This window comes from Penaeus vannamei, chromosome 19 (genome assembly GCF_042767895.1).
Source record: "Penaeus vannamei isolate JL-2024 chromosome 19, ASM4276789v1, whole genome shotgun sequence".
Classification (NCBI taxonomy): domain Eukaryota; kingdom Metazoa; phylum Arthropoda; class Malacostraca; order Decapoda; family Penaeidae; genus Penaeus; species Penaeus vannamei.
In genome coordinates, this window is record NC_091567.1 from 30,834,044 (window position 1) to 30,849,043 (window position 15,000).

A 15,000-nucleotide genomic window follows, 5' to 3' on the forward strand; every position below is an offset into this window, starting at 1 on the left:
TATATATATATATATATATATATATATAATTTATCTAAGAAACACATTTATGAGATGTCTTAATGATTGAGGGAAAATAAACTATAGGAATAACAAAGCCAATACCAAACAGAAAGTCCAAAATTCAGTTCATTTGCATCAAGGCTAGCTGTAAGAAGCTTGCCATGTCTTTCTATAAGTTGACTTCCATTATTAGGACTTTTATTTTATCCCCAAAAGTAGAAGTAATATAAAACATGACTGAATATATCTTGAATATCTATATTAAGAGATCGAATTTTTGCAACCACCACAAGCAACGAATAACTTATAATTCATTTGGAACTTGATAAAGACGATACAATATTTACACGATCGTCAGCTGACCGACTCAACCTATTGCAATAGAACGATATAATTCTGTTGCACTCTACTTTATCAGCCACCGATACTAGTGGTAACAGTAGTCAGTAATTGTAGTAAGTGATATAATGGTAATACTCTAAAGGATAGTTTTTTTCGTAAGGATGTAATCCCTCAAAGAAAAGTACGCATGCAATCTATAGCTGTTCATATCGGGAAATAATTTTAATAAATGATTTTAATACACTATTGGATTCTCAGAAACCGATTCTCCAAAGCATTGATTATTTTTAGGTTCCAGACACGATTTAATTTATAAATTTATGCAGTTAAATTAATCTGTTGACATTAATCTATTATCAGTGACAGTTTGGATATTTGCGACCAGCGTTATCATAGACAATTGCTTCCAAATCAGAAATTCATTTATTCTCTCATTTGCATTCCTATCGTGCGCATCGTCGCTTTCATCTGTTTCTAATTTGTTTGACTTTGGCTTCTTCCGCGAATCTCATTTCATTGGTATTTGTCGTTTCATTTATTCATTTGACATTATTTTTTTTACTTATGTTGGAAAAAAAGGGGGTGGGGGTGGGGGTAACTGTATTGTGTGGTGTGTGTGTGCGTATGTGGGGGAAAGGTGGAGAGGGATTACAGGTGTGTGGGTGTGGATGTTTGAAATATGCCATTGTTTTTAAATATTGCCCCTTCACTAGCTACTCATACTTAAGTATTTATGCTACTTTAATCCTGGCCATGACAATGAAACGAAAGTAACCACAGCTTGGTGCTTTGGAAACCCTCAACTCCTTTTATCATAATGAATACTATTCGTTCGACACTGACTTCATTACCAGCAACTCCATGAGCTAAAATTATGTTCGCGGGAGGCAAACACCCCGTCAGAGTCATTTATACTCGTGCATTTTGCATGTCTTTTGAAATATACATGCAAACACAGTGTTCAACAGGTACAATACGTGCGTTCCAGTAGTAACACTTAATAGGAAAACTTAATGATGCACGCCTTTCGAACAGGACTGCGGGGACTGGGCCAGCAGTGTCTGCCGTCGCAGGGGCCTCGACCAGAACGCCGTGGATCTCTGCTCCTTCAGGAACACCACCGGCGTCCTGCTGCTCCAGTTCTCCTTACAGGACTTCTGCACGCTCGTTGGAGACGACGTCGGTGGGCTGTTCTATCAGGATTTTCTGGCCCAGATTAAGAAGAGGCGAGGTAAGGGCGGCGGGGATTGCGCTTCCATCTTGCTTTCCCATTTGGTGTTGCAAGATTGTAGGAAGTGAGTGTTCGTGTGTAGTGTGTGTGTGTGTGTGTGTGTGTGTGTGTGTGTGTGTGTGTGTGTGTGTGTGTGTGTGTGTGTGTGTGTGTGTGTCTGTGTCTGTTTGTAATCTGATTTTGCCAGTGAGTTTTACTAATCTATTCTCATTTCTGTGGTAGGTTAGGATACAGCCTTGACACAAACATTTTCTTTGTTTAGTTTTATTCATATATAGTTGTGTACAAAATGAATCATCAGAAACCTACCAAAGGTAGTCTCTACGGTAAACATTAGTAATTTTGCCGACACACATCCGACAAACTTGGCCCCGATAGCAGGGGAAGTCATGGAGGTTATCAGGGAAACTGTGGGGTAAGATATGAAAGATATATACAAATTAGGGAATTAGATAATCAAATGCAAGGGTCAACGCCTCTTGCGACAACCCTAGGAGGGCTGCCCCCACCCAACCCCCGCCCCGGAAAAAAAAAGGATCCTCTACGTAGGATAGAGCATAAGACTCAGTGTCGTCGTGACAGGACTCGCGTAAGTATAGGGAACGTCTTCTCAGCATGCTACACCCCCCCCCCCCACCCCCCGCCCTGAAATGCAAGGAATTCTTCGAGTGTCACGGCAGGAAGGAGCGCGGGACCGATCACGGGAATCCCACAGGTTAGTGCCCTCTCTATCCAAGGCTCTATCCCGCTCATCGGTCATACGCGCCTGCCTTGAATACATGAAGAATTCTTTGCATTCCAGGACGGATGTTTGTGGGGGGGGGGGGTAGTAGCTCCCTAGGAAAGGTCGCAGGGTTCAATTAGGTATCGCACTATATCGCATATGGCTATCCAGGTCATGTTTCTTCCAATTTTACTCCGTCATTCCCTTGTCACCCCCATCCCCTCCCCTCCTATCGGTTCCAAGTTTGTGGGGTAGGGAGGGGGGGAGGGGGTTCCAGTGAATATCAAGGAAAGAGAATTACACTGGCACCGGTACTGTCATGATTGGCGGCGCGAAAGTCTTCTAAATTATGTCCGTCATAATCATACACTACTATTGTATCATCATTGGGTTCCATCCACATGCGAGTGCATATACATACCCGTACATGGCAACCCACACATATGCTTAGGTATCATCGATATAAATATCTACCAGGATAAACTGGTCCTCCTTGTATTGCATGCTGCTCTTTCGCATACTTATTACTTGTACTGTATTCTACTAATCTTTTTAAGGCGCTGATTCATACGAGAGCTTGATTCTGTCTGTCTATCAGTCAGTCGTAACCTATACAGTATAGAGGGTGGGACTCGATACAAAGAGATAAGTATTTGGTGACGTAGGATGTCAATTGCAAATATTGTTATGAACTGATAAGCCGCGAGGCCCGCGTTGGGTCTGGTCCTGGATAAGAAATTCATCTGCAAACGAAAGAAAACGAAGAACAAATAGCTTACTTTTAAACTAAAAACGAACTACATGTGCAATTCTGACATTTGCATAAACAATAAAAACATACTTAATGTAAACATTCAAACGCAATATTTACAACTGTTTATTATGGTAGAATATGATGCTATAGACATAAAAATTCAGATCAAACGATTAAACCTTTTATAGCAAATTATAAAGAACTCAGTGCGACTAATACCAATGCGTTGAACGCATTTCACTTATATTAATATACAGTCAGACCTGTAATCAATACAAAATTAGATCCTACTTTGACTAAGTTCACTTTACAATTTTTAGTCAATGATTATATATATATATATATATATATATATATATATATATATATATATATATATGTGTGTGTGTGTGTGTGTGTGTGTGTGTGTGTGTGTGTGTGTGTGTGTGTGTGTGTGTGTGTGTGTGTGTGTGTGTGTGTGATATATATACGTTGCATGACAAGCTTAAATTGTACATTGATATGCAAGAGTCGATACGTATAGTTCTACGCAAGTGCTTTGAATGCCTAAGCACAGCGGTCACGGCCTTTATTAAGTTCTCGGCTGCAATTACCATTGATAACATTTTTACCGATTTTTAACAAAATGACATTTTTACTGGCTTCAACTTTAGAGGTGGCAATCACCGTGTTATCCATCATAGGACCTCATTAGGTGTAAAGTGACAAGCTAGGGTGAGAAACAAGCAGAGCTATGGGTTTACAGGCATCATATAGTCAGTCCAGGTGTGATATGACATCGCCTAAGGCAGTTCTCCATGTTTGTTTCCTTTTAAAGCTCTGTTGATATGACTTGCTTGGGTAGGATCTGACTCTGAGTCGTAATCAGAGACAAGTTAAGGCCGAGAAAATCGTTAATTCTTGGAGAGATACAAGGGGACGAGTCGCGCCCGTTCTTATAAAAGCTAGGTGCTGCTTGACATAAGCTGCCGCGTGGTACTTGCAGCCGATAGCCTAATATTAGCATGTATAACGCTAAAGAATATGGTGATATGTGGAAGATCGATTGCAAAAGTACCTTACTCGATTTGATAAGCAGAAGGGCCTGTGTTGTAGCCGACCCCCGCAACCTGGAGCGCAGCAAACTTCCCCCAGGTTGGGTCCAGGTCCACAGCCTGTCCTCTCACTCTCACCATCAGCAGCTTCTCGACGACGCATACCGAGACCTGATTGGTTGACCACGGACACCTCACGGCTCGCCTATTGGACCGCAGGCTCCCCTCGTTCCCGGGTAGCTTACACAGCTCAGACCCACTTAAGCTCCCGCACCCGGGCCGAGTTCAAAAAGGGCTTACCTGGATCTTTAGGTCCGAGTTTTTTTCGTGTTGTCATCGTGGATGACACACCCTTGACGGACAAGACGATTGGCTCTTAGTGTAACTGCTTTGGGTGCAGTTGCGCAATACCTGCTTTGGGCTAGTGCCTTTAATTACAAGCCTTGGTGTGCAAGTAATTAAAAGCACGACGCACAGTGGCAGCTGATAGTTTCGCTGCGAAGTGTTCGGCCACATAAGGGCTCACGCCCGTTCGGCAGGGTTCCGACCCCGACCGGCCTTCCCAAATAGAGACTGTTGGCTACCCTGTGTGCTTCACCGTTGTTTGATACCATTTCCGCCCTTTCATCGTCCAGTTGAATTAGCTCTGCTAGCCTCCCCTCTACCCATCATCCATCACCCTCGCTATGGCGTAACCCTATGGGTCACGTTATCAAATTAGCGTATTCTGGGGAGCCTATCTCTTGCGAGGAGGCTCTCCAGAATATCTTCATCATCACTGAGGTGGCAGTCACACACCTCTTTAAGGTCCATAAAGGCTTCAAAGTGACAGTTGCCAAACCCGAACACCTGACCCCATTTCTTTCGGCCGACGGCCAAAGAAAGCTCAAAGATCATGGCTTCTCACCTGTTCCCTCCCCCGAGATGAAGGCTAAGTGTACGATCGTGGCGAAAAAGATCGACAAGACGATCCCCCCACGATCGTGCGAGTCCATATGCCAGGAGGTTTCCGTCAAGAACGGTGTCACTGTTCTCGACGTTTACAAGCCACCCGAGTCGCGAATCGTCAAGATTCGCGTCTCATCCCCCGAGGAAGCCCAGAAACTTCTCTCTCAGGGACTCATGATGTTTAATACATCGGTCCCCACCTACAAACTGGAACCCGAATGCTTTATTCACATCGACCAAAGCCTTAACTGCTACCGTTTTCACCACAAAAAACACTAATGTATACACCCCCAGAGATGCTCTCGGTGCGCCGGCGACGGTCATTTCTTCGCCAGGTGCACAGAAACCATCAAATGCTGCAACTACGAGGGATCGCATGTCGCAGTTAGTGGATCCTGCCCTAAACGGAGGGAAATACTAAAGGCAAAACGAGCTGAGCTCTGCCAAGACAACAACACTGTCCCTTCCTACACAACAACAGCTGCTACACGACCTGCTCAGACCAGTACACCCAGACGACCCACGACTTCCCCTCGGACAACTCTGCCCACACAACCCCCAACAAGCACCCTCACACCGAACACAAACCCAAAAATCCAAGCCATATTACACGTAAGTCTCATCACTGCCAAATACAACGCAAAAAGATTCGCAAACATTGTCCCTATTATGCTCCAGAGAAACGGCTTCCCCAGCATTGTTGTCCCTGAGGAAATCTTTGAAGACAACCTATACATCCCTGAGTACGCCACAACAAACACAGAAACCACAGGAAATGAGGTGACAGACACTCACCCAGAGCCTCATTCTTCCTCACAACACCGACACCTCGTTTTGCAACCTCAGCCACAACGAAGACAAAAAGAAACTGCACAGGCACGCCAAACTACAAATACCACTGATCACAAACGCAAACAAACCACACCACCATCCATGCATACCAAAAAAGACAAAAAGGATCCTCCTGCCCCCGAAGCTCGTCGTCGTAGATTGGATGACACCATTCTTGACGACGACAGTAGCGACTCCGACATCGATGTCGAGAGTGTTCTCGAGGCCGGGCTTGGCCTCTCAGCTGGAGCCATGCTCCTTGCCAGGGGACCCCTGGGACAGCGCGGAAGCATCGGGAATTGGTCCGCCGATTCCCAGGACTTCCGCGTCGGTTCACAGGACTCCCTGCCTGACCTCGAGGAGCCGTCGATAGCCGTCGATCGTGCATCGATCGCGGATCCGCTACAGGGCTCAGGTTACGGCACGCAAGGTACACCCAGGTAGAATGGGTGTACCTTGAGTGACTAACTGACGACCGACCGAGCCGACGCGGGTTCTTCCACCTCGGTGGAGGACCCCATGTTGGCTAGGTCGATCTAGATGCGCAATCCCACGCACGAGCTGCATCTAAACAAAACAAAAACTCTCTCCTTCACACACAAACACTCTACTCTCACCAACAACAAACACTAACAAACACAAACTCCAGCTTGTGCTGATGGGATGAAGCACTCAGACGGTTCCCTGTAGTAGGTCGTGACCGATCTATTGCACGTCTGAACTCCGCGAGGAAGCCTCTCGCTTCCTCCCTAACATCCTGTGGGGTAAGTTGGCCTGTAGACAGACCAACAAACTCCGTGCTTGACTCACCACTGGCTGGATGGACTCACCCTCCATCCTTCGTTCCGGCTGGAGATCAGGTTTAGGCCATGATCTCTTTCTTTGGCATGGGACAGGGAATGATGCAGTTTTCGGATTTTGCCGCATCACTTTGAAGCCACCTTCTACTCATTCCTTTCAAATTTCCCCTTCCTCTATCCACTCGTTTTGTTCAGTTTTTCGTCTGTTTTTGTTCTGTTGTTTTGTTTTTTGTGGTCCTGTACCTTTTAATCTCATTAATAAAGTAATCTCCCCCAGGTACTGCCCTCTCTTATCCCCGTTTTTAAATACCTTCACCTCGTCTCCTGACGCTTGAGACCGCCACCTCACCCCTCACCCTCACTCATACCATATCCCTGCCATGGCGTTGACCCTCATCCTTATCCTTACCCTGACATCCCACTGGTTTCGGTTTCCGACACGTGGCGCTTGCTGCTAGTACTCGTGCCAGGACCAAAAATCCTTTAGCGTAAGGGTTTGTGCGAGCCGAGGAAAGAAGCGTCACGGCCAGTGGAGTTAACCCAATCGTGGTGAGGCTGCCCGAGCCGCGCCCCTCCGGAAGACCTGCGGCCGAGGGAGAGAAATCTCCTCTCGACCCGGGCGGGAGGGGCCAGCCTCTGTGTGGCCTCACTCGAGCTTCATCCTGCCTCAGCGGTAATGGTTAACCGAGGGACAGCTCTGGAGCCACGGTCGAGAGGCCGTGGCTCTGTGCATACCGCAGATGGCGCCAAAAACCTGCTAACTTCTCTCCCCTCCCCCTCAGTTAGCCGAGAGGCTCCGTGTTCGCCATAGCGACGCTCCACGCCTCGTGGGAAAAATGTGGTGAGGCGAGCCGCGCTCAAGGTCGTGGGGTATTCCCCGCGCCACGAGTCGCGGCCTTGCCCCACCGCACGATCTCGCGGGGTACGGCCGCGCGATGAACACGCGAGTCTGCCGATGGCGCTGGGCCCCTCGATCCTTTTCCTCTTTCAACAAACCCTCTCCAACTATTACCCCAAGTTTACCCCGCAGGCTGGGTGAAGCCCCGGCTCCTTCTTCTTCTCCTGAAATTCTTTTCCTCCTCCTTATCCTTCTCCTATCCCCACTCTTCCTTCCCCCCCTCTTCTTTACACTTTGTTGTTGTTGGCCGAGTTCAACACTCACGATCCTCCAGCCGAGCAAGACAACAGCCAGCAGCACCTAGGTCTTAGCTGACGGGTGAGCCGCCCCGGCGATCTCCAGCACACCAGCCATACCTGTGGGCACTCACACCCACAGTTCAGTTCAGTTCAGTTAGATTTGCGAAGTCATGCTTCGCCCGGGCCTTTTCTCTGGAGTGGCCCGGCCTGTGTTAACTATTTCTAGTTAACTCAGATGTTTTCTTTGAACTGCATGCTTACCGCGGTGGCTGGATTGCAAGCAAGCGATCCAGCTGCCACGGTGAAAGCATGTTGCACACCCTTTTTACCAGCCCGGCGGCTGGGGTGGGTGGTCCCAGCCTCAGAAATTGTGTGTGTACACAATTCTGCAAGTAATGTAACAGGGTGGCGTTAGGCTCGCCGCAGTGTTTACATAACCTTTGATTGATCTTTTCTCATTGTGAGATTTAGAATTGAGAATTCGATCATTTCGTTTGCCCACGGCGGGGGTTCTTTGTAATCAGGGTGAGGGGAGTCCATACCCTTGGCAAGCACTGGTAATCTTGTTGTAGGCGTCTGAGAACTCTTTGTCTTAGATAGGAGTTTGTGGGTGCCTGCAGGACCTTGGAAAGGAACTGTGCTGCCATTAGATCTATTCTAGTGTCCATGGACGGTAAATCAGCTTCCATAAGGAGGTTGATGACCTTTGACCTTTCCTTGGTTCTGTCAAGCAGGTATTGGATCTCCTTTTTGAAAGTGAGTGTGTGTCCTATCCATACACTAAGGTATAGATAATCCTTCACCCATTCCAGATCCATACCCTGAATAGTGAGTTTTTTGTTTCTGACATTGGTTCTCAGTGTCATTGCTTTGGATTTTGCTGTTGATATTTTTAGACCCGTCCTACAACACTCTTCAGACACCAGGTTCAGACAACGCTGAGCTCTAGTAAGGCAGCGATTGCCAGAGGCTATGATTGCCAAGTCATCTGCATAAGAGATGATCTTGCATCCCTCTGGCAGGTGAATGTCGAGTATGTTGGACATAAGGGTATTAAACAGGGCTGGACTAAGAACCCCTCCCTGAGGAGTTCCATTTTCAAGTGGCATGTGCTGTGAGAGGTGGCCTTGAAATCTGACATTTGCTGATCTATTTTTAAAATAGTCAGCTATCCAGGCCAAGAGTCTGCCTTTGACTCCTTTGTGGATTAGGGTCTCTTGAATGGCAAGTGGACTTGCCAACTCAAAAGCCTTCTCCAGGTCAAGGAAGACAACCACGGCAGGCGAGGTGCAGATTGTGCTTAAGAGTGTGGAAATGCTATGAGCAGTGCTCTTACCCCTTATGAACCCGTGCAGGTGTTCATGGGGGGGGACCCGTTTTCCATCGGAGCCTGTTGAGTACCATCTTTTCAGCTGTTTTACCCAGGCAGCTGAGAAGAGAGATGGGACGGTACTTGCCAGGCTCCTTTGGCTTTGGGATGGGAACTATTGTGGCTTGTTTTCAGCTCTGGGGCACCGTGGCTGTTTGCCAGGATTTGTTGATAACCTGCAAGAATGCAAGTTCTCCTGCAAGGCCTAGATGCGAAATGGGGTGAGAGATCCCATCAGATCCCGGTGCTGACCCAGAACTGGATTTGTATGATTTTCTTAGTTCCCTAAGAGAGAACAAGGCATCTGTTTCGTCAGCTTCGAGTGCCTTGTCTTTTATGAGAGCAAGTCTTTCTGGATTTAAGTTTTGTTGTTTTTCTCTCATCATTGGAGGCAGATTGTTGGTGCTGGTTCTGGCAGAGAACTCAAGCACCAATCTGTTAGCCTCTGAGTGCGGGTCATGATGAGTGTATTTCGGGGCTTGGCGGCTTGTCGCTTGCCTGACCCGTTTCCACAACTCTGTAAGGCTGGTCTGGTGCCCAAAAGATTGGCACCATTCCAGCCATTTTCCTGCCCTACTCTGTTGGCAGTTTCCTTGGCATCCACAACAGCTTCCCTCAACAGGGCCAGATTGTCGAGAGATCTTTGCCGTCGGAAGTTTTTTCTACACATATTAACCCTGTGGTCGACCTCTTTGATCTCGTCATTATAGTACCAGGCGTCTTTGTGAGTTCTGGACCATGGGCGAGTTTTGGGAATGGTTTGTGAGGCTGCCTGGATTAGCCTTGCCTCTAGCACATCCACGTTTTCATTATTGTTATTGGGTTCATTGTCTTTCAGACATCGAGCCAAGCCTTCTTGGAAGGCAAACCAGTTGGCCTTGTCAGTTTTCCATTTAGGAATGTGATGTGGTCTTTGGGCTGGACCTGCATCCATTAGTGTGGTGACTATGCCGTAGTGATCACTAGTAACCGTATCATCGACACACCACCGAATTCTCTCCACCATTGTTGCAGTGGCAAAGGTGAGGTCTAGGACCCCTCCCTTCACATGAGTTGGTTCTTTGGTGTTGAGAAGAGCGATCTCAGGGAATGTCTCATGCACTTCTGCTATGTGAATGCCTGCCGCGTTCGGCCTTTTGCGGGGATTCAGCATGGCTATGTGTGCATTGAAGTCTCCCCCTATGATCACTCGGTCTTGTGCTTCAGTAGCACAGACCTGGTTTAGATCTAAGCTCTCACACAGTGGTTTGCTATAAATATTGTATATTTTTATAGAGCCCCCAGGTAGCTGAATCTCAACAACAAGAGATTCAACACCATCTCCACAGTGCGGCGGGTTGGCTATTAAGGAGCAAGGGATAGCTTCTTTTACCAGGGTCATCAGGCCTCTCGCACCATCCAGGTTTGGAGTGGTGAAGGCATGATATCCTGAGAAGCACACGGATCCCATTGTTAGTGTCTCCTGGAGCATGACGACGTCAATGCTCCTTGCTCGCACAATTGACTGGAGAAAGTTCTTGCTTTTATAGCTACAGATATTCCACTGTAGTATGCTTAGATTGTGTGCCATGATGGTTACTCAGTGTCACTTGCTTCAGCTTCAGATGCCCCAGTGCTGATGGCATCAGATAAATACAGATTCTCGTTGATTGAGGATTGTACAACTTCCTCTAAGTCAGACACTCCGGTTAAGGCCTTACCGAGGGGTGTAGGGCCTAGGTTGGAAGTGCCACCTCGGGTCAGAGGACGAGACTTTGGCTGTACAGACTCGGCCTGCTGCACAGTTTCAGCCTGTCCTGACAGACTAGCTGGGGTTTTATGTAATGTTTCTCTTGAAGCTAGCCTGCCATCCGAGGTTTGGAGGCTTCTAGCTTCCTTCCCTTCAGAGCTGCCACAGTTTGGGTCATAGCCGTCATGGCGACCTGCACTACTTTCTCCGCCTCCTCACTGGTCCTCCCCAAGGCTGTTGCTACTGCAGAAACTACAGCACTCAACAGGAGAGTCATATCTTTCTCGTCAAAGAAAAGATTATCATCTACTGGGGGGACCATTGCTGTGGACTTTGAACCTTTTTTCCCTTTGGTTCTTTTTTGTTGTTTTGCCACTAGCAAGCTTGGGGAATTCCTCTCTGTTAGAGGTATCCAATTTTCTCTGTGGGGGCGACTCCTTCCTCTTAGGAGGTCGGGGAGTCTTTTCTTTTTTATTTTGTTTTTTGTTTTGGCCCCAGACATAGGTGCCTGGGGGCGCAGGGACAAAGTCAGGACGCTTTTTGGCTAGCTCCTGCTTTTTAATCACTGCCTGTTTCCTGACAGAGCAAGCCAGGCTCCAGGCATGATGTTTTTTGGCACAGTTTGGACACTTGGCTGTTGTGTCCTTCTGGCCATCTTTGTGTGCCTTTATGCACACTTCGGTTTCGTGTGCCTCGCTGCATACACCACATTTGGCTTTGGCCTTGCAGTTGGCCTGGTGATGCCCAAATTTCTGGCATGTGAAACACCTCAAGGGCTCTGGCACATATGTCCTGAGCTTGTATGAGCCCCAGTTACTCACGCCCACGCACAAAAGCTCCTTAAAGAGATGATTGACACCAGCCTATGGCGGATACCAATCCATTGCCGTACTGGTGACTTTCCGGAGTGACACAAATACCCAGCCTTCTGGAGTATCACGGTTACCGCTCGCTCGCTTAGCTCCCTCACTGGAGGGGGAGTACCTGTAGCCGACCCCCGCAACCTGCAGCGCAGCAAACTTCCCCCAAGTTGGGTCCAGGTCCACAGCCTGTCCTCTCGCGCTCACCATCAGCAGCTTCTCGACGACGCATACCGAGACCTGATTGGTTGACCACGGACACCTCACGGCTCGCCTATTGGACCGCAGGCTCCCCTCGTTCCCGGGTAGCTTACACAGCTCAGACCCACTTAAGCTCCCGCACCCGGGCCGAGTTCAAAAAGGGCTTACCTGGATGCCGCGTTCAGCACTCACGATCCTCCAGCCGAGCAAGACACAGCAAGCAGCAACTAGGCCTACTCAGGCCTTAGCCGACGGGTGAGCCGCCCCGGCGATCTCCAGCACACCAGCCATACCTGTGGGCACACACCCACACACAAAAGCTCCTTAAAGAGATGATTGACACCAGCCTATGGCGGATACCAATCCATTGCCATAGTGTTGCTCTTAGCCATCTTGTTTAGTGTAGGAGGGCACTAACGAAGCCCGAGAGAGGACAAAGAACGTAAGAACCAGATATGTATGTTTTCGTAGTGACTATCTCTCTCGCTCTCGTTATCTCAAAATAACTTATTTGCATTCAACATCAACTTAAATTTAACCAGAAGTAGTTTTTCTTTTACAACCGTGCACCTTTCTGTATATGCATTTACCAGCTAATTAATTTATTCATCTGTTCATTCAACTACTTCATTAGTGTACTTATCATGCACTCACTAATTCATTAATTCGGTGTAATTAAGCCATCGTTTGTGTTAGTTTATTCCTCTATTAGCTACGTGAGTGCCCTCATTAATTCAGTAATTCCTATAGCGCCCTCATTCGTTCATTCACACATTCATTATTGTTTTGTTTCATCTATTCATTCGTTACTTTTCTCCATTCATCTATTTCTTGTTTTCAGTCATTATTGTTTCAATTTATTGTTTTATCTAATTTGTTTATTGTTTTATCTTACTGTTTTTATCTAATCTATTTATTGTTTTATCTGATTTATTCCTGTACTGCATTCATCCTTTCATTCATTCACTTGCTGATTTGGTTCATTTATTCATTCGTGTATGTTTCTGCTCTTTTGTTGCTTTTGTCTCGTCACTCATTCATGCAAATATAGCTTCCGCCCCGTCCTTCATTCACGCAATCATCGCTATCGCCATTCTTTCCTTCCTCTGTCGTCTCAATCCGCCCACTCGCTCTCCGGAAAGTAACCAAGAGCGCCGCATCCTCAGCTAACTATATGGAGACCCCTGCAGACAGCTATCCCTCTCACTACGGGATGTATTCGACCTCCGTCCGGGAGAGCTACTCCTCGTGGGAGTACACGAGCGACGACATCCGGGCTCTAGACCAGTATATACCCGAGGAGGTGTTCGAGAACATCACGCAGGACTTCGGGTTAGCGGAACAGCTGATGCCTGTTAAGTATGGTATGTGCTTATTTATTTATTTGATTAATATATTTTATTTACTATTCATTATTTTTTTTTATCGACGTGAAGACATCCTTCTGATGTGTTTGTTCTGGTTGTCTCTCATTCTCTTTGTGTCCGCTTTCTCTGTTTCTCCTCCCTCCCACCCTCTCATTTTAATATCTATCTTTATCTATCTTTTTCTCCCTCCCTCCTCTCTCTATCCCTCATCCCTTTTTTGTCTGCTGCCTACCTTTCTCCTAGTTTTTCCTCTTTCTTTCTCCCCCTTTAATCTCTTATCTGCCCTTCTGTCTATCAATATATCTATCGACATCCTTCTGACCACAGAGCGATCACTCTCGGCAGTAAATATTTTTCCAACCAGGCGAACACCCGCCATTCAACCAGCCAGTGGACATGGCAAGAGGCGAGGCAACACAGCCTCTACTAGACGCAACGGTGGGTGGGGCGGAGGTGGGCGTGGTCGAGGAGGCTGGTGTGGGCGCGGGGGCCGATGGCTGTAGCGCCGAAGAAGGTGCTGTGGCGTCGCTGCTGTATCCCATCACGAGCAGGAGGAAGCGCAGTGAGTGGCCTTGAGACATCTTGTTTGAATCATATATATATATATATATATATATATATATATATATATATATATATATATATATATACACACACACACACACACACACACACACACACACACACACACACACACACACACACACACACACACACACACACTCACACACACACACACCACCACCACCACCACCTGGGATTTTGGATCTAAAGGAAATCCCAAGAAAACCCAATTTTGACAATTTCAATATGGGTAGCATGACTTAACGGTCTTGATAAGTCTCGTAGGGTGGACTGAATGAACAATGAACAATGAATGTTACAATGAATATAAAAACAAACATTAGACAGGATCGAGACAGTCACCCACCCCCAGTTCCCCAGTATCTTTTCGTTATTGTAAACATTAAATATTTGATCCTTCCCTTCTTTCTTGATTTTTCTTTCTTATGCTTTATAACATGATTCCGTTGCTGTATCCTCGGGTCAAATAAATAAATGATAAATTAATAAATAAAAAGAAAAAGAGAGAGAGAAAAGAAACAAAATGCAGGCACTGGGCGTTTTGTTTTTGCCATGAATTTTCCCCCAACCTCTTTCTCTCTGCATTCAGGGCGAATCTGGAACACCTTCTTAGTTATCACAATTTAAAACATATGGATTCAACAATAGTAATATTCCTATCAAGCATTAAAACCTCCAATATCTGGGTAGAACATAATTTTAACACTAGCACTTAACATACCTACATTCGGGGTGAAACCAGGACATCCATTATTATTACTTCCCCACATTAGATTGTCAACATCCAAACAAACAAACCCTTTGATAATTATGATTAACCATATTAATCATAACACAAAATTCTTCTGTATTGATATACCTTTAAAATACATTAAGACACGTTTGGTGAGGTCAAAACATCTTTACAATTATAACGCCCCAAAGCTCGGGGTCCCAAAGTGTGGGAGTTCCTCGTGCGTCTCCTTCTGGACCCCAGCACCAACCCTTCGCTGATCGCCTGGGAGGACAGGGAGGCTGGGACCTTCCGGCTGGTGGAGAAGGAGAAGATCGCCGCCCTCTGGATAAAGCGGTCGGGCAGTGGGAGT

The 15,000-nt window shown here is 46.7% G+C and overlaps 1 protein-coding gene across 1 annotated transcript in view; it reads left to right on the forward strand.

The window, feature by feature from the left end:
* The window catches only part of LOC113804812 (uncharacterized), a 27,361-nt gene that overhangs the window by 8,243 nt on the left and 4,118 nt on the right, over nt 1–15,000 (forward strand). The window contains exons 3-6 of the mRNA XM_070134182.1: nt 1,381–1,576; nt 13,130–13,327; nt 13,695–13,892; nt 14,840–15,000. The exon at nt 14,840–15,000 is cut by the window's right edge and continues 32 nt beyond it. Of these exons, the coding sequence (XP_069990283.1) occupies nt 1,381–1,576; nt 13,130–13,327; nt 13,695–13,892; nt 14,840–15,000 (753 nt within the window). The remainder of the gene's footprint in view (nt 1–1,380; nt 1,577–13,129; nt 13,328–13,694; nt 13,893–14,839) is intronic.